General features: G+C 45.5%; 1 protein-coding gene across 1 annotated transcript; it reads left to right on the plus strand.

Annotated features, from left to right (window-relative positions):
• Positions 1–12,255: 12,255 nt before the first annotated feature.
• tll (nuclear receptor subfamily 2 group E member tailless) lies at positions 12,256–20,445 on the plus strand. The gene is made up of 4 exons (XM_011149389.2): positions 12,256–12,505; positions 17,804–18,040; positions 18,475–18,698; positions 18,765–20,445. Exons 1-4 carry the CDS (start codon positions 12,439–12,441, stop codon positions 19,440–19,442), a joined length of 1,206 nt encoding a protein of 401 aa, XP_011147691.1. The 5' UTR covers positions 12,256–12,438; the 3' UTR covers positions 19,443–20,445.
• The last annotated feature ends 514 nt before the right edge of the window (positions 20,446–20,959 follow it).

The following is a 20,959-nucleotide window of genomic DNA, read 5'->3' on the forward strand; positions in this document are numbered from 1 at the left end:
CGATTTGCCTCGTTTGCATTGCGAGCCCGACCGCGTTTCTGCGTTTCTGCGTGCTCGACGAGCACTCGAGCGTGGATGGTATCGCGCGTCATCAGCTAGTTGACTAATGAGCTCCATATGACGATTGCACGTCACGATGGCACCGCTACCTCGAGTTCTCATGGACGTTCGTGAGACACGCGTGTGAGGTGAGGGTGAATGCGTTTCGTGCAAGCGGGTTGTATGACGCGCTCTACAATTTCCACCGCAACTTCGTCCTCCGCGACGTTAAAGGCACGGTACAGCGAGCGACGCCCCTCGCGCTTTTTTCCCGTCATTCCGCCTCTCTGTGGTTACCGATACGTGACAGTTCGATAAATTACTCATTATCGATGCAGATGCAAACTCTCCCTATTTTAGACAGCAATGTATCATTTCCGTATTACCGTGTTCAATAAATTATACACAGTGTATGCTGAGAAAATGTAATTTTCTCGCAAAGCACAAAATAAAGTTCCCTCAACTGTGGTTAAAATTTGGGAGATTAATTACCGCGCGAAAAGGTTTCCTTCTAATCCAATTAAATAAATCCAATTAATCCAATTAAATACATAGCATTTATGTGTTTCTAAGAACTATTAAAAGGTATATCTTTAAGCATATTTTGAAAATGTCTATAGGAATATTAGAAAATCGGGAGGCAGATCACTATTTCCGATTCTTGTGAAAAATTGTATTTATAACGACAGCGTGTACAGTACCGTTTTGCAATTTTCAATACTTTCGCTATTTTCTGTGATTTGGACTTTACAAGGTTTTTTGCTACTCGAACGCTAAATATGACATTAAATTCTAAGAATTAAATCGTGAGATGATATGATTATAACTTCTCACGGAAGGGACTGCCTCCTGATCCTCCAGCTTTTCCCAAAGACATTTTTGAAACATAATTGAACGATAATTTTTAATAATTCTTAAAAACACATAAGTGCACATTTATTTAATTGGATCAGAAGAAATCCTTCACGCAGTAGTATATTATGCAAATTTTTAGCCGCAGTTCTGCAAGAAAATACATTCTCGCAGCATACACTTGTGTGTAATTTATCGAACACGGTAATACAGAAATTATACATTGCTGTTTAAAATGTATTAAAGAGGGAATTAGAGGGGGAGAGAGACGGGGCATAAATTCACACAAGGTGTACACACAAAGGGCTCGCGTCTGGTCTGTTGAACAGGTCGCATACATTGTACGTAGTTAAGCGCACGTCACCTCGCACTATCGCGGCACGAAGGACCACGAGGCGCATCGCGGCGGTATCACGCACGCGAGTGCGGTTCGTGCAGACGCGGATGTCGTGGAAAGTGTGGTGATTCGATCTGATGTGCATTCATGCATGCCCCTTCTCTCCGACCCTTAATGGCTCCATTAACACCTGGTACCTATCGCGCTCTCCTTGCGTCATCGAGCACTTATTGCACATGGCGATATTCCAAAGGGGTAAGTGTATAAAAAAAGGAGGTCGCGTTCTGGAATAATCGTTTTGGAAATTAAAGTTGCACTTTTGCATTAAATGCAACCAAAGTTAGTATTGTAATCTTTAAATAAATCCATTAAGCTGGTTGAGTAAATTAAAATCAAAGGTGAATCTCTTATATCTTTCATCGCATCTTTACACGAGAAAAAAGTAAGGCATTTTGGAAATTAGAATAGAATTTTTATTAAATGCAACTAAATCGGAATTGTAACTTTTTGAGATGGCACATTAAATTAAATAAGTCTGTTAAATTACTGAAGTAAGCTAAGTTTAAAGATAAACATTATTCATATTTTTGCTTGCATTTTTATGTGAAAATGCACGGTGAACGACTCGGCTCAGAATTCTCGACTTTTAAAGTGTCTGGAAATTACAAGTTTGAAAGAGTTTACGAAAGATGCTTCTTTCGACAAACTTTCATCGGAAAGACTCTTGGGAAATCTCATTTTCGATATTTTCCGGGATTCTTAGCGGATTATTCGGACATGTTAAATTTCACGGTACAGCAGCTTCACCGGATCGGATCGAAGGTTCTAAATCACCAGTGTGGTCGGAGATCATGGGGCCGTTTTCGCGGATAGATCGCGCGCGTTTCCCGGCTCGTCACCTTTTCGATCACTATAAATCAGACGCCGCTCGAGCGCGCAAGGTCGCGCGGCGCAAAAATAGCGTCGCTTATGAAAACCACCTCCGCCCGCGACATACATTTCGCGCGCCATCGGCGAGGCACAAAGGGCCACCGGATGATGACGCTCGCTTCCATTTGAGCGAGGAGTGCGTCGTCGTTCGCGAGCCGGGCCGGGCATAAATCGTCGCCGCGATAATGGAATTCTCAGCGGGGGTCGCATTGACACGGCTGCGAAGTGTCGTGTGCCGCCGGGGCGAATAGAGATCAGCCGTCGCGACGGCGACGTCGCGCGAGGTAAGCGATGAACGAACGACGGTGCTGCGCGTATACGGATACGCCTTCGTATACAGGGTGTCCTCGCTCCCCTGCGCTCTAAATTAACTACGTAACAGACGGGCGAAACGATGTAGAGAGCGAATATATCATTTATGAAAATTCCATCAAATCTCGTCGTCGAAGCTTTTCGTGTTCACCGGCAAGATACTTGTAAACTGTGCGTCGCGATTCGTGTACACATAAAGTCTGTGAACGACCTGAACATCTGAACGACCGTCATTCGTGCAAGGAAGAAAAGAACACCCTGTATAAGGGATGTACCTTACGTTCGAATGATTAGATTAAACGACGGAGACGATGGTCTCCGTGTGAACGCTCCCATACAAGAAACACGTGCGCTCCATTTTCCCTCTTTTTCCTATATCCTCTCCTAAATTTCTCTCTTTCTCTCGCCTTCCCCCTCTCCCTCCCCCACTCTGCGTTAGACGTCGGATACTGCGCTTCGCATGAATCACATCCCACCCCGTGAATTCTTCCTTTCCTTCGCACCGTGTTTATCATCACGCGCCACCCCCATTGACGAAATTGAAAGATTGATGATCGCCGTTCTCTCGACGGGCCCCTAATCAGCAATAATTTATTCTCTGCTAATGATGCAGGTATAAAGTACACTCCGATTGGATAGAAATGATATCATCTGTTCGCGTCCATAAAGCTTGATTTGTCATAATTGTTGCGTTTAATGTCTCTTATATTTTAAAATATTTTATTACATGCTTCCGTCAGTGGATAATTAAAATATAACAATAGGTGTGTATATTGTAGAGATATCACATGTACAATAAGAAATTCCATTGGAATTTATGAACTCACGACGTCCACACTTTACGACCAGCGGAGCAGGTCCTTTCCTTTGAGGTTTATTGAGGATCTTAACTTCTCACAGTTTTATGGCGGATTATTAGGTAAGCCGATTCACGACGACTCCAACAACTCTCTTACCAGCCCCATCCACAATCCGCAACGGCATTTCTTTCACCACGAATGCAAATTATTTATATTCACGTGCTACGCGCTATCCGTTGCATCATCTTCTCAATTATAAATTAAAGGCAATAATAAATTAAAGTTATCATTGGGTAATAAAAAGGAAACATTTTCAGAGAGAACGATTTCTTTTGACCTAGATGAGTCTAAAAACGGCCCAAAGTTTTGTGTTATTCAACAATGGCGTGCGGCTTGTCTTCAGTCAACTTACCGACAATATTGCCGCTATAAAAACGTAAACAATGGTCGGCTTGTCGTAAAAGTCGGCACAAAGAACAATCGACGTCCCTTACCTTTTGGTCGTCGACAGGCTCGTAATCGGCCGAAAGGTTAGTAATTATTTGACTCGAAATATCCGTACGAGCGTCGATAGAGCACGTCCTGCGTGCTGCGATCCGAGAAACTTTTTTACACCTTTTGTTTGCATTAATCATCCGCGAGATCACCGGCATTCTGTACAAATAAATTTAGCATTAAAAAGATAATGTCTGATTTAACGTTAAAGAAAATATTTAGGGATCGTCGTTTATTACAAATATTTTCTTATTTATTTGTTTATTTTATTGGTATTTATAACACATTAGCAGAAAAACATTGTGAAAACTGTTATTTTTGATGGACATTGATAATTTCATTAAGCTGTTATTTTAAGTGTGTTATTAAAAAATGCAGCGCGGGAGGAGCGTGTTATTAGATTATGTTAATCGATTGATTCTCGCTTAAAAATATCTCCTTTGAATTTTTCGATTTTTTATCAATGTTGCTGCGCGGGTTGCAGGCGAGGTGTATAAATCAGCCAGCATGATCTACCTGCGATGCGGCGAGATAGTTAAATCTCACGGCACTTCCGGAAGCGCTTTGTTCGGCGCGGGCGGAGTATTGAATGTCGCGCGTTTTCAAACTAAAGAAGCACTTCGTCAAAAGGCGAATCACCCGGGCGAGGACGCGAATGAAAAGAGGGAGGCGAGCGTCGAAACGCCGGCGGTGGAAATTCGAGAAGCCGAGGAGAGGCAAAATGGGAGCGAACGGCGGGGCACTCGTTAACAGGGTAAGGAGAACCTGCGAAAAAAAACGCGCAACTCGTGAAAGGGATGAAGAAGTCCTGTCAGAAGAAGACGACGGGACGTTATGGTCGAAGGGAAAAATTGGGTAAGGTGGAAAGTAGGGAGATACTGCGCGGGGAAAATGAAAAAAATATTATATACTATAACGTGCGTACGTACATATACACGAAAAAACTATACGAATATAAATAATGTTTTATTATTTTTATAAAAAAATTTATAATATTCATTTACTATATTCATTTAGAATTTATATTATAATATATCAGTATTATACTCATTTTATATCGATTATAATAAAATTTATTGTGATAACATCTATTATATTTATAAAAACGAAAAATTCATGTATACACATCATGATATAAAATAATCGATAATTAAGATCTATGCGACGTGCCAAATGTTAGTTATATTACCTTGATAAATAATATCGTTGAGAATTTGAAAAAGAAAGGAGAACAAACAAATTTCGCAGGGGTTGAATAAAAGAAAGTTCTCTAATTTCGACGAAGACGAACTTTCCACTTTATTAACGTGAAAGAAAGAAAAATTCACCACGAAAGAATTAGGCATTCGGAGAATTGTTTCATACCGAGGGGGTTGGGGGAGGAAGAGCGAGGGAGGGAGGGAGGGAGGAAAAGAGAGAAAAAGGATAAGAGTGGATGAGGCCGAGCAAGGATGCTAACAAAGGATCGACTGTCAGCGCACTGTCAGCACTGACAGTGGGCTCGAGTTACGTCACTGGCGGGGTCGCTGCGCTTTTTCAGGACCATTCAAATCTGCGCATTACAGTCAGTGCGGGTAGGCGACTACGGGAATCGGCAGGGTTGCTTCTTACACGCTACTCAGGACCCATATTCCAGGACTAGAAGACATCTTTCTTGTGCGACCAAAGTGGGAGTGGTCTTGTCGAAATGGCCGACCATTGCGAGTCCGCGGCGTAATGAATAAATCCCGTGGAGAAGCGCTATTCAATCTGAGATCGGCGTCGTTTAATTTTTGGATTTTTGCAAGGAGAATATACAAATTTTGATGCCGTCTCGCAGAACGGCAGCACAAAAGCGAGCATTATCCTTGCGACGAACGTGCGATGTGTGGATTGAAAGTATCTTCAAAGTCAAACTGCTCAGCTCACACGAAGAAAAATATTAAATACAGTAGAATGAAGCAAGTTTCTGATGAAATATTTAAATTTCCAATTGAGAGCACCAAAATCCTGTTTTAAGTTCATCGGAAATCTTGACGATTTAGACTACATTCTTATATAACTTCAGCCGGGATTTCTCGTTTAAAACCGCGATAAACCTGCGCAATCTGAATATCATTAGAAAGCATCTTAATAACTTATGCGGAATTTAGTCTTCTTCTTTCAAGCCGTTGCGGGAAAGTTGAATAAAACACGGTCCTCTCACGTGGAATCACACGGGGAGAGAATAATCCCCGCACGAAAAAGTACGTTGCATCATGAGGTTCTCGTTGGCAAGCAGGATCCAGGAACGATTCCCACCGATCGTCTTACTTTCTGTCTCACTCCCTTTTTCTTCTGATATAACGACCAGCAGTCTCATAGTTCGCGCAAAGGTGAATGCGTAACCAGAGGCCGGATGTCTCCGCCCAGGATGGATGCGCGTCTAAGCAAGGTACCTCGAAGGAGCTCCTTCGTCTTCTTTCTCAAGGTGCTCGGTCTCTGATTTCTGATCTGCTGGCCGGTGCAACTACTTGTCGTCGCGCTCTGCACCGCCCACTTTGTGAACACGAGCAGACACGAAGACGCCGGAAAGTCCGTTAACTATCGCGGGGAGCGCGCCGACGACCAACCGGCGTCTGATTTTCATAACACTGAACTTCCGGCCGACTAACGGACGTCAACGTCTTCGCGCCCTCGTGCTCGCCGTGCTCGTATCGTTACTCCCGATGGAGAGCTTCGCGGTTGTCGAGCGACACGAAGGGCTTTGAAAAGCCGGTAGTGTAAATGTTACGCGGTTTTGTCTGTATCAGCAAACATCGCTCCATCGATCCAGTAAGGTCCGACTCGAAAAAATCATTCTTTATACTTATTACTTGTGACCTTCTATTTTAAACTTCTTTGTATTCCCGCCAGAATAGAATTTCCAAGATGAAATATATAAATTAATTGATGTAAACATATTTAATCAACGAAGAAATAAATGCAACACTTATTCAATAAGTATAATGAAGTTAAGAATCAAACACATCGAACAGACTTTTCTCTTGAAGCCAATCAATCGTCAACCAAATATAACGAAGTCGGAAACTCGGCTTTCGATTTAATATATATTAATTGAATAGACGAACCGCTCACGTGACACTTTGTGCTGGTCAATTTCTTTATTTCTTCATTGTACATCCGAGAGCCTGATGACGATTAATAAAGTATTGTATATATAATCACGTGCATTTAATGTTTAATTAATTCAATTCGTGTTTAATTCGCGTAAATAGAATTTTATCGTTGTACGATAGTGCGGTCGACGCTTTGATGATCGTTTCCTGAATAGCATCTTGCTCGCTGAGAGATTCTTCCGACTCGCCGATGCAGCGCGCAACGCGCTTTCCACGTCAGCTTCCCATGTCAAATTACGTTTAATCGAAGGACTCGAGTGTTCTCATGAGCGCAAGTCCGCATATGGCGGATTTTCGTATGTTTCATCGCCAAAGGGCGCCCGCCCTTCACTCCCCCGACGATCAGGTAAAACGCTATTGGGGGCATCGCTGTTGCTCGCGTTTACGCGATATTGACCCAACCATATGCTCGACGGTTCCCATAACATTACCATCCAACGTTGCTGATACACGCGCTGGTATCTGGACGGAGGTAGCAACAGGTAGGTGCTCCGTCATTGTTCTAATCACCGTCACGCCTCCGACAGGCGAACTAACGGTTTGCTCGGTCACGCGAATCTTCATCGTCTAATCTCGAGTCGTTCGAGATATGTCATGTCGCTTGCGCTCGTTAAAAATCAACTAAAATACCTTGTCATTGTGTAGTCAAACTATACGATATGCAAACATGGATAAAAAATTATTAAATCTCGAAAAGTACTCTCTAAATTTTCTGCAGCGAAAAAATAAAGTGACAGTCGTCGAGCCCGAGAAATCAAACAATTTGTCGTTCGTGTCTGATCTGATACGTTCCACCGTCGCGTCAAGGCGACTGAAACATTCACTTTCACGATTCTGAATGGCAGTATTTTTATCATCAACAACTATAAAATAATAACGTTTCACAAACTCGCGCGTGTGGGGATTGTAAGAAACATCCCAGGCTTTAAAATCTGTGAGAATCAACTGGATCACAATTTTTCTATCAATTGGGAAATGATGCGCGCCCGAGTTAATTAAAAAAAGTATTTATTTAAATAAAATAAAATAAATGTTATTATTTTGAAAACTTACCTGACTGAAGCAGAATAAGATATAATCTCGATTTACCATCTATATTGCCTCGAAAGAAGGGATTTATTTCGTGACAACTTACAGTAGCGTAGCCGCTCTTTATCCTTCGTTACTAGAAAGGCAAGAGAGCTTCTCGTAAAAGGCAGCGACCCGAAGAGCCAAGGAAGAGAAACGGAGTCAGTCTGGAAGCTCCGAGCTTATCCTCCATTAACGCGGTATTCGTGGCGGTCCACTTTGTCCAGTCTTCCTGTGCCGGCATTATTTTCAATTCCGGGCCCGATCCGAAATTTGACGGGGGGCTCACGGTTTCCATAGTGCGTGGCAAGTCGACCGTATGATAGCCACGGATTACCGCGACTCGTCGAGACTCGCCTCGGCGGCCTCAAAAGAAGACGGCGCTTCATCTCCACGGAAATGTCAACCTAATTTTACCAGATTCTTTTGCTGATTAGGTCTGAGAAAGCCGCGGATTTCTCTTCTGTCAGCTTACGGCCCTGACTCACCCTGGAGAAGGAAATCACGCGAAATTTTGCTTCTCCGCGCGGGAATTAAGCTGCTTAAACGCAAAGTGACGTGACGTTTGCTGCAACAAACATTAAAATTGCAATATGATTTTTAATACTTTTCTTTTTAACTCTTCTTCTATTGAGAATAATATTCTATGAGAGATATTCTCTATTGAATGTGCTAAGACCGAAGGAATCTATCGAAGAAAACGAAGTTAGCTGAATGATAAAAGTGAGTGGAGACGTTCGCGAGGAATATTCTTCAAAATCCCGTGAATAATGTCGAACGATAAGTCGGCTCGCGCGGAACAAAGCCAAACTCGCGGTCTCTTTTATCTCGGATCTATTTTAAAAACTGTTCGCTCCTTGCTCCGCAGGTGCTAGGGGAAAGTCTCCGCGAATGAGCGAACTGGAATGGAGGGAGGAAGAGAAAGAGAGAAAGAGAGAGAGAGAGAGAGAGAGAGAGAGAGAGAGAGAGAGAGAGAAAGAGAGAAAACTACCTTCCCTCCCTCATTCCTCTCCTCGCCAAAAAAGGAGGCGCCGCCCCGCGACCCCTTGGTTTTGACACCAAAAGAAGACTACCCAGTCGGAACCTCCTTAAATGCAATGCTAGTAAAACAAGGTATAAACAGTGAATAGCCGTACCTATGGGATTATCTTCCGGCAGGTCGAAACTATGCGCGTGACGTACGCGCGTGAGATGAAAAGAGATTGCCGCGAAACATAAGACGACGGAGCTTACCTGAGTTTGCCCTCGTGTTACTTTGGATTTAGATTTTTCACGCGAATGTTTCTCTACCAGGCTTACTCGTACATTTACTACAGCGGAATTTTTCCCCTCATTTGTATGGGCCACCCGTTGATATTGCTGACGCGATTAGACCGCTCCAGTATTAAACTGGCTTTTGTACTACTCTCACGGATCGGCCGCATTACCGACCAACTACTACTAACCAACATTTATGTGGATCTCGAAGAACACTTTTGCCGCCCTCCGTACCGCCCTCCGCACTCGTTTCTTCATCTTTGTTGCCGTCTCACGACAAGCGCTTCATTCGCTTGTCAAAGGAAACATCAAGTCAGATTCCAACGATGATACTTGAACGGAATAACGTGCGTTTTTATATCTGTAATAAATTTCTTCTTGCGAAAGAGAAATATCATTTGCTTCTGATTCTTCAAATGCCAGAGAGAGGGAGAGACAGAGAGAGAGAGAGAGAGAGAGAGAGAGAGAGAGAGAGAGAGAGAGAGAGAGAGAGAGACAGAGACATTTTATCACAGGGACAGGAGAGGATTTTTACAAATATATTAGTGTAATTAGGGAAGAAGAATTGGTGGAAGGATTAGTGGTGTTAATAAATTACTTTTCCTCTATATGAATACTTTTGTTTCATACGAGCATCATGTAAGCATTTTCGGTACAATCGCTCTGTACAATCATGAAGCCTCACCCCTACCGCAGGATAGGAGAGACCCAAATCTGCAGAAATTTCGCCAAAATTCTACCTTCGTAAAAGCAAGAAAATCCGAATCCCTCATTGCTCAATCAACATACACAGACATGCATCGGAAGAACAATGTTCCCACCAGTTCCCAGATCATGTCTCCTCCAACACTTCGCGCTGCTACATCGCGCTGCGATGTAGCAAAATGCACCGAGTCGGCCACGTGACGGCGAAATTCGGACGAGCCACGAGAGAGCAAAACGTCTCCCTAAAACAACATCCTCCCCTCGCGCTACCATTGTACCGTGTTCTCGTGCAAAGCGGAATCCGCAGGCGACTCCGAGGCGAGTCGGGGACAATTGTATTTTGATTCCGGGCCCATTACCAGGCCGTTTGGACGCGCGCTTGCCTTCTTGACAAAGCGACTCGAATCTCTTACTCGAGTCCGCGAAACTTCTCCCCCTTGTGCGTGCGGCCGCGGCACGGCTATTGTCGGAGTCTGTGTATACTTCTCTTCCTGCCTCTCCCCTCTTCCGCGGGGGGAACAGTTACGTGGAGATAATCTTCTCTCTCCCGACATATTGCGCCAAAGGCAAAACGAAGCATGGTCCGACGAGCATTCGGCCGCGCCGGGTCTACCTCGAGCTCAGGCAGGCGAGCCAAGTCGAGGGTGCAAACGTGGAATTCGGAGCCGGGGCGGCGGCACGTCTCTATTTGCGCGAAAAAGGCTGTTCTTTCGTCAGACGCGCCTACGGCTTACAGTTCCTGGCGTCGCGTCGAAAGAGATTACACGGACGAGTTATGGAAGCGCGCGCGCGCCGGTGTTCCGCTTCTGCGGCAAGAGGGACGAACGAGTTCTTTTACATTTATTTCCAAGCCTGATTTGCCAAATTCGCATGAGCATCATATCCGAGTGCAGATAGTTACCTGGATATAATAACTGGAAAATAGCGACGGGTCTCTAGATAAAACATCACAGAGGAAACGTCCGGCAATGAAAAGCATCGTGGCAATAAACAGACCAAACGCGCCTCGGTCGAAGGAGACGGAGTTCCCGGCTTTTGTGAAGCAAATCCTGTGTTCTAAAAGGATGAAATTCAGCCTCCGTCGCCGGCTTGCAATCGGTTCGTCCATCGACACGTCGGTCCTTTGTTTCTCTGTGCAGGATCATCGCGCACGCGATTCAGCGGGATCATCGAGCCGCCTTCTCGACGGCGACGCACCCCAGCAATACACCTGGTGTAATCTACGAAGATAGCATCGAGTGGAGAGAGCAGGACCTCTCCCGAGGGCGAGGGGGAACGCGATACGCCATCGAGAGATCCAATCTCCGCGATATTACATCGGTTATGACGGATTCCTGGCGTAATTCATCGAGTGCAGGACCACGAAACGCGCCTCCCTCCCCCCCCTCCCAGCTCGGTCTCGCGAGCACACATGAGAGCAAGGGAGAGTGGATGCTAGGAGATCTCGTGGGGATCGGGGCACGAGATAATTCAAGATGGAGTCAGAGAGTCAGCCTCGGCGCATCTGCCCGCTCGCTATTATTCCCGCTGCGTACATGCGCGCTGCCGTTTAACGCTCAATAGCGAAACTCCGACAAAAGTCCCTCTACCTGAACCTCCTCCAGGCGCACGCATCAGCAGACCACAACGGTACGCGCTATATGTGTGAGAGAGATAGAGAGAGAGAGAGAGAGAGAGAGAGAGGGAGGGAGGGAGGGAGAGATTCCGCCACAACGGTAAACAATAGGATCATCTATGAGCCCCGAAGAACAAGGAATTATTATTGCGTAGCGGCTGCATCAACTAAAGCCGATGATGAAAACGCAGATTGTCGAAAATGATGGGCTTTATCGAAGGAGACGGAACTCGCACGCGACTCTCGATGATGTGTATTTTTCTTCCGTGACGTTTAATCGCTAACGCTAATTCATCGGCCCGTGTTCGTCCGGCGGGAGATAAACACCCTCTCGAAGAGAGCGACCATCATCAACGCGAGAGGATTGTCATGCGCAACGCCACACGAGGCGTGCAAAGAAGATGCCTTTCTTTCGCCCTCATTCGGAGGGTGACTAGGGGTTCCCGCGAAGTGGAGCTTGCAGTAGTGGGGGTTGATGATGTAACCGCACTGTCGTCCCCTCGGGGGGGTAGATGGCTACTGGAACAGGGGTTAGAACGAATCGCTTTCATCGTCGGGTCCGCCCTTCGCCCGAGGGTAGGGAAATCCCTCCACCAATGAGACGTCGTCGTGCGCGTTTGCACGCAGCTTCAAAACCGACCACTTGCTGCCAAAAAGTCTCGTCTACGATGACTCTCAGTCATGTTTCAATGTGGGGTTAGTCTTCACTGTGTCCTTCGCTGGTACAGTAGATAATTCATGAGGGACTAACTGGCCGCACATGGAAGCGGCAGCGGACGGAAGCGATCGTGACGCGCTTAGCCGCAACTTCAACTTTACCGGCAGTCAGTTGACGTGTTTTACGTTCCGGCCCGTTGTTGTTCAGTGATCGTTGTGCAGTGACAACGGAGGATGCAGAATCAAGAGCCGCAATTGTCGCACGTGCCAGTACCGCCACCGAAGATGCCAGCTTCGTCAAGTAATTGGTCTTTGGCAATTTTGTACTTCACGACTTAACGCGGGAGATTCCGATTGATCGGCTCGTTACGCTCAATACCCGAGTTTAATTGATCTGAGCCAGAGTGAACTTGAGCTAACTAAAAACCGCTTAAATTCGCAGATTTGAAAAAGGAAACAACAATGATGAGTTTATTAAGAACAATGTAGAGTAGCGTCTCGTGAAATTTTTGCTTTTGAATCGGTTTTAAGTTGGTTTGAAAGTGTAATTTTTTTCATTCAGGACGACTCCTCAATTTAATCAAAATATACTTGTCTTGAATCACATTAATCGGAATCTTTTGTATTAAACTCCTCCCCCCTGTCTCTCTATCTCGTTACTTTTTCCATATAACAGCATAAGATTGCTTTGAGGAGAATGTATGAATACCACTTTAAAACAAATGTTAAAACAAACGTTACTGTTCTTCCTGAAGAAGTGAACCGATATATCAAACTTAATGCCTTTTCACACAGTGAAAGTTTCGAGTTCACTCGTTTTACGACTGATGATTTGTGAAAATCCTTTAAAATATTCTCTGGATTCAAAGCGTTTCTTACGGGCGACAGTAGCTTTGTGCGAAGACAGAAGAGATTATTCAAGTTCTATTAAGAAAATGACACAGGTCATCCGACCTTTTCTCTTCTTTATGTTCGAAGGAAACTCTAACCCTTTAACTTCAAATAACTTAGGTTTAGTTTAGTTGCTCAAGATAGTCCCTTTCTCAAATGACGTGTCAAATGAAACTTTCGTATTATGCCGGGGAATTTGAAACAAAAAAAGGGTTTAGAATTGTATACAAATTTTATCGTGAAGTTATGGACATACGCGTACACGTATTAGTCATAATAATACCGGTTCTCATGGTGTTCGCAGCGGCACGCTAATGTTATCTCGTGTGAAACAACAAGCATGTGGCGTTTAAATGTCGCACGACTCACTGTGCATTTAAACGATTCATCCTCGGACGCAGCTCATCCATGAGAAAATAACGACAGATGTTTAAAACGATGCGACGAGAACGAATCACCGTGTCCGGCTAACAGGTTGTCGCGGGTGGTTGAATCTACCGTCAGTTGGTCGCCAATCAGTGCGCCGCATTGGTCGATTAAAAACCAGGAATGTGATTAAACACTTTACACAGGCGAGTTTTAAGTTACGCGGAATTATTGCGTTTATTTCCATTACGCTCGTAAGAATAATCGATGTATTTAAGGCAATCATGAATATAAATTATATAAATTCGAAAAGTTAAAGTTACACAATTAGGTTTCTAACGGTTTTTAATTGGAATAAACAGTCAAACAACGATAAAACAATAATTAGAACAATTATTAGTAAAATGGAATAGTTAAAGAGAAGTAGTGAAACACAAATATACACAATTGTATTATTTTATATTAAATTATACATGAAATGAAAATATAAGCATGATAGCCGAACTTTAAATTGCTAGACAATAATTAGAAAGATTGGGGATAAATCTATTTTCTAAAATTTCTGTTTTAAGATTAATCTAACTTTTTCTCAGAATTTCTTCTAGTGAAATCTGATTAAAAGTGAGTCGAAATTTTTTCGAAGCGGTAGTTATGATCTTGGAAAATCGTAAGAACGTTTCCAATATTTCACTCAAACTTGGAATTGATTTTAATGTACGAATAAACGTCTCAAAATCTTTACTGGAGTGTGCGTTTGTCCCTGTGACATATATAATGATGGTACAGGATACATAAGACTTACTCTTCGCAATTTCAAGATAAAGAAGATAAAGAATTTTAGCTTAACCTGGAGAGAATTCGCTCCGCACGAGTGAAAAAGCGTTTGAATTCAAGTAACTCAGTTGCCGATGTTTAGAATGAAATATCATTGAAACAAATTCAGAGTATTGTAAATTCGAAAAGAGTACGTCGATGAAACAGATGACGTATCCACGCCACGTTATTCTGGATTAATTATACGCGTGCGTACATGCGAGCGGCTGGTTCTTCACACATGTCGCTACATTCCCATGCTCGTTTATCGCGCGCACCTGATGGTCCGTGAAACAACGAAATAATAGACGTTTATCTTCACTGAAATATCGAATAAAGTCCGAAACATTACTCGCCAGATTAGAAAAATATGCTTTTAACGAAGTGAAAAAACGTCCACGTACTCTTGTAAAAATTTGGGAAAATTTTCTTAATGCTTCTCCGACATTATATAATCCGTGATAACTTTTATTAATTATTTTAAGATGAATACGCAAGCACACGTTCACACGTTGAGTATGATAAAAGATATTCGACGTAAATATTGTGATGTGCGAGCGATAATTTTAAATTTTACCATCCCAAGTTGTACGTGTGCCCGTGCAACAAAAGTGCAAATGAAAATGAAAGTACTGAAAATGCGAGAACAAGTTGGCCGACGGGGATCGCGAAGTATTTTTTTGTCAGCGAAATTGGCGCCGAAATGGCGTCGAGTCGTCGTCGCGGGCGGAATGCGAGTCACGACGCGCCTTTCGTGCCCTGGACATTGAAATATCGCCCCCGTGCAATTATATCGAGAAGTTCGTAATTGCACGCTAGACTTCAACCGGAGGACACTTCAACGCCGCTTTTCGTCGTCGGTCGTCGCGTCACTTCGCCGTTTCCCTTCCACCCCTCGTATGCGAACGTGCACGCCGCCCTGGGGATGCGCGCGACAAAGTTTCACCTTAATTTCGTGGTCACGAACACGCGTTCGTGGTCACCGGCGCTTTCGACGTAGAAGGAGAACGGCGGTGGCAAAAGCGCCACGTCGGCCGCGCCGCGTTGGCCCGGTGAATCACATCCGGCCATCACTCTCATCCCCCTTGTTCTTCTCTGTCCACCCCACCGCCGCCATCAGCCCCATCCCTGAAATTTCAGCGTTTCGTCGGATCTTCCATGTGCGGTTCGCGTTTCGGCTGGACTTTATTATTCCGACGCGCCGCGCATTCGGGGCAAGTTTCGTCGGTGCGTCCGTCGCGGTTCGAGTGAAATAATTGATACCGGGGTTGAAGACACATGCTCGCGCTTTAGAACGATATTTAAGCCCGCGTGCACGGCAAACGCACGATTTTACGTTTCCCTCTTCGCCGCGAGCCACACCTCCGGCTCCGGTAATGACAGTATTTGCCGCGTACATGCGCGATCGGGAACGCGCGAGACTCGCGCGCATTCACGCGCGCCCCATTAAACATTCACGAGATTTTTACAGCAACTTTACAAGGGGACTTCCTCGCCGGAGGGAGGAAGGACCCGTTTACGGAGTTACCGCATAAAAGTCGCGTGAATAATTGACGCGACGCGTGACGCTGAAAAAGATCATCGGCGCCCGGCAAAGTACAGAGCTCGATTCGTCGCCGATGAAAAATTCAATCGCCAATGACTCGCGAGCCGATCGAATGCAACTTTCATGCGGCCGGCGAGTGCAAAAACGCACGTTGCGTGATTCCGACGTGCGCGAGTTCTGAGTTTCACCCCGCCGCGCGGCGCGGCGAGGGAGCAGAGGGACATTCCTCGCGCGGCGAGGGTGCGCGTAGCCCTGTCATTCGGTCGCAACCCGTCTGCGTTCTGCTTGAACATGTGCGCTGCACTTTGCGCATTACTCGCGCCTCCTCGTTAATGATTTACCCCTCGAGGAACACACCGGAGGCTTTTTCTCTCGGTCACACGCAGAAGTTGAACGCTTTCATGCGGCAAACGAGTTGCCCTTGCGCCTTGCGCGGCGAACTTGACGCGACTTGACGTTATTATTGGCAGTCGGGAAAAGCCGCGAGAAAGAGCAGCGGGAAAGCAACCGTTGCACTTTCGCGATAACGAAAATTTCGAGAATTTCCGCAGCGGAGAGACACCGTGGATGAGAAAATCGTCGGACGGGAAAGTTAGGCACGCCGGCAGGAGAAGTGCCGCGTTAGATTGAAGAAGATTTGTTTCAAAGTGCCAAGTTTTAAGCAAAGTCCGACCGATGTGATCAAACCAAATGATACGTAAACGGTTTCGTTTGCACAAGACCAGCTCTTTACGTGACAAAAAATGAAGGGAACCTCAGTCGATCAGAATACTTGCTTACTCACGTGGGTTTTGCGATTCTCAAGTGAGACAGTCTCTTTGTTCCTCTGTCTTTTTGCTTTCGAAGAAGACTTTCGGCTTTTCGGCCGAGGTACAAATTCGTTGTGCGGCTCGATAACGCCGCTGCAGTTATCCGTTATCGTGGTATCGCCATGCCGCTGGCCAAGACTCGACTACAGATCAACAGGTTGTTGCGCTATCGCTATTTATCGCGAGCGTTCGCCGTTTTAAGGGATCAAACGGGCACTGTCCTTGCGTTGTTCTTACGGCGCTCGTCATCGGCCATAATAAGTGCCACGGTGACGCGAGATGAAGAAAGCGACGACGGGCTTGATCGAGGGAGAGATCGGGACCGATACCGAGCGAAGTGTCGTGTTTCTGGCTGCTGCTCACTTAGGGTTGCTGAATGCGGCAGCCACATCCGGTCCATTCAGGCCCATTCACGATCTTGTCGAGCTCAATGGCGTAGGCGGAGCTCACGACAAGGAGTTGGTACCCCATTGCGAGCGCGCCCACCCCCGCCGCCCAACGGCCAGATCTACGTGTCTCTCCCTCTGTGCGCGCGCGCGCGCGCGCGTGCGTGTACCTAACCGAGGGACCTAACTCGGCGACAAATCGATCCATTCAGATCCTTCGACGTCATTCAGCGGGCCTCGTGTTGTCGCTCGTAAACGGGTTCCAACCAAAATACCGGCATTCTACGCGGCTGAGATTAACGCGCCCCTTACCGTCGATTGTCAATCGACAATGCCGCGCTTATTCGCAGCGATCGGCAGCGACTCTTCCGCAGAATGCGAGGAAGCGTTGGCGCGAAGCGTACGACAGATTGTGACGAAGGGACGTAGAAGCGTCTCGCCGTGCGGGTTCAGCTACGAAGTTCGAGTCGTCGAAAATCAGCGGAAAATGTCGACCGAGGCCGCGAGGTCGAATCCCACCGACGACGCTATCGCTCTCGCAAAAGAGCTTTCGCTTTAAGAACGCATCGCGAGCGAAAGCATCTCGCCGTGGCCTTCTCTTTCAGAGAGCAAGGCACAAAGAGATATTGTTGCAACGATAATTATCACAGCCTCTGTAATGCAATCCCGTAGTGCCAAAATGTTGCGCCACATTTTCCTCGCGCGAAGAACTCTAGACGTTTCTAGACTCTTGAGGCTAAGTGCGAGACAATACCGACGTAATTGTTCAGTGACACTTCTGCTTTCAGGTCGCATTCTTTACGACATCCCCTGCAAGGTTTGCAGAGATCACTCCTCGGGGAAACATTACGGTATCTTTGCATGCGACGGATGCGCCGGTTTCTTCAAGAGGTCGATCCGCAGAAATCGGCAGTACGTGTGTAAGGCGAAATCCGAGGGGGGTTGCATGGTAGATAAGACCCATCGTAATCAATGTCGTGCTTGCAGATTAGCGAAGTGTATTCAAGCCGGTATGAACAAGGACGGTAAGTCGTAGGCGGGATAGCGTGATTATTCCTTATCATTGTTAATTAATTATCCATTGCTCTCGTTCCGCGTGAGGCGCGATTCCCTGCTTCGTTTTAAAGCTTACTTTGTCGAGTCAGGTCGTGTTCGATGCATTTCTTAAGTGAATACTTCCGAAACAATTGTCCTTTGCATCTCCTACGAAGGCGAAGAATCTTTCTTTTCACTCGCTCTCGAACGATCGTCTGACATTAATCGTGAACCAAGATTGCTTCGCTTCATTGCGCTGGAGTCTTATTCGGTGACGAAAAGACCGCGTCTCCGCCATGATTTCCGTCACGATAGGCCAAAGAGTAGAGCCAAGGCTGCTCGTATATTTTTCGTTACTTGTCTTTTCCCCTCACGTCATGCCTCGCGTCGCTCATCGCGAATTTCCGCACCGCTGTCGTTTCAGCTGTGCAACACGAACGGGGCCCGCGAAACTCGACGATTCGCAGGCAAATGGCCTTGTACCTGAAGGAACCCGAAGTGATAGCCAACATAGTGCCGCCAGCGGTGACAGCTTTGGATCTGGCTTTGCCCAAACCGTCGGCCGAGTCTCGCGTCTCCATAGCCGCGCCGCCGACTCATCCCCCCTTACCGCATCCTATTTACTGCAACGCTTTAGCGATGACGAAGGTAAAATTCAGAACTTCAAGTTCGCGCAATCGAGGGAATTAATGATCCATTTCCCTCTCCTTGCAGTTTCCGTTGAACATGGCGAGCTTCTCGATATCGCTGATACCGCCGATCACGCCGGAGTCGATCTGCGAGCAAGCAGCGCGGATCCTCTTCTTCAACGTGCACTGGACGCGAGACCTGGTGACGGGCGCGAATCTCACCCTGGACGACCAGCTGATGCTCTTGGAGGCCTCGTGGCGCGAACTTTTCTTGCTGGCTACCGCGCAGCTGATGCCGACCCTTGACCCCACGCCGCTGATACCGCCGACTTCTCGCGGCATCGAGCTGGCGATCGAGGTGAATCGATTTCGCGAGACCTTGGCCAGCTTCCACGGGATGAACCTGGACTTCCAAGAGTTCAGCTACATCAGAGCGATAGTGCACTTCAAAGCTGGCCTGGAGTGCGACTCGCTGTCGAGCAGCCGCAACAGCAGCAGCAGCAGCAGCACCAGCTCGTCCAGCACGCCGAATCGACTGAGGAATCCAACTGCGGTGGCACGGCTGAGGGACAGCGCTCAGCTGGCGCTGGGACAACGGCTCAGCAGCGCCAATTACGGCGCCCTCAGGTTCGGCAAGATGCTGCTGCTGTTGCCGTCCTTGCGATCCGTGTCCGCGAACTCCATCGCCGAGCTGTTCTTCAAGAGCACGATCGGCGTGATCCCGATCGAGAGGATAATCTGCGATATGTACAGGGGAGTTTGAACGTCGTGTGCAGCACTCTGTAAAGAAGCTTCGATACACCGTAGACTATATATCGAATTGACACTTGCGGAAAGAAGACGTACACGGCGATTGTTATTTTTATATTATTACGTTGAAGAGAGTGTGAAACTGTACGGAGTGCAGTCAATGCAATAAAATTACGACCTTGTCGAGTAAGGTCGATAATGTACTTAATTCTTATCTAAAATAGAGGAATAGAGGAAGGAAGAGGAAGAGATATTTAGTGCTCACGCGAACTGGGATGCAATCCCTTCGAGAGTTAGAAGAATAGTAAATTACACAGTGACGAAGAATGAAGAAGTCAGAGGCAATATAAAATTATAGCACTAGGAAGATTTTTCGACGCTCGCACACATTACATTCCTTCTTGAATGAATATCCTAAGAAGAAGAAGAAGAAGAAGAAAGGTCATTATGCGACAAGTTTACGATGTAGTTATTATTTATTAATTGTTGATAAATTATTTTGTATCTATTACAGCATTATTGACACACGGCTATATATAGTAATAATAATTATAATATTTACGTTAATTATTGACTACATCGATCATCTCCTAGCAACGGCGAATATCGAGTGATGGAGTAGCGTTGTAAGCACAGAACGCGGCGCAGTTCACCAATGCCAATGCCACCACAGGTGCGATGTTGATCCATACATCTATTGCTGCGAGAAGATGAGGAAACCTAGGCGTCTAAGACGCCTCGTCGTGCGCCGATCTTTTGCTCATTTGCCAATTTTGCTTTTAATTAATATCTTACTTACCAAGACACAATTTACAGAATGACTTGAATGGGACTTCTCTGTTCAATTCGATGCCCGCCCGACGACCGCGTTATCGCGTTTAAAGTCGGACGTGTCTCGTATATTATTAAAAATGACGAGTATTATATTTATCACTTTCTAACACGTCAGAACTTTTTTTTCCCACGATTTCTCCTCTTTTGTTAATTCCAAAAGTGATGAGATATGCAAATATCTTTCTTATCCACTATATACACGAGCATGTACATATAACTGTAAAAAGGAATATGTAGTTTCGTTATGTAATTGTCTTATTCGAATGGTTGATAAAACATTCAGATAGCTGATAGATTGTAAAATATTATCTGGTACACGACGAAGCACGTGTGTTAGGGTGCATCAAAAATATAAAATATGAACGTAAGTATGAAATAAGAAAGGATTTTCTTGTCGAGCGTGTGCATTCAACACCGGACATTAGTACTTTATACTTTGTGTTTTCGATACACCCTAACGTGTATGCATTTGAAAATAGAGCTTTAAAATAAATAAATATAACAATATGTAATGTTAAATGTCTTTCCCTCGATTTGATTTCTATCAACTCAATATTGTCTCAACATACGTAATTTCTTTAAATATACTTTTCGAATACGCCAAAATTACGAAACCCCCGAAAGCCCTGAATACTTCAATGAAACTTGAAAAAACTTCAATAAAATTTAAACAAATAGAACACGACTGAATATGAA

Source organism: Harpegnathos saltator, unplaced genomic scaffold (assembly GCF_003227715.2).
Source record: "Harpegnathos saltator strain DR-91 unplaced genomic scaffold, Hsal_v8.6 scaffold536, whole genome shotgun sequence".
Lineage (NCBI taxonomy): Eukaryota > Metazoa > Arthropoda > Insecta > Hymenoptera > Formicidae > Harpegnathos > Harpegnathos saltator.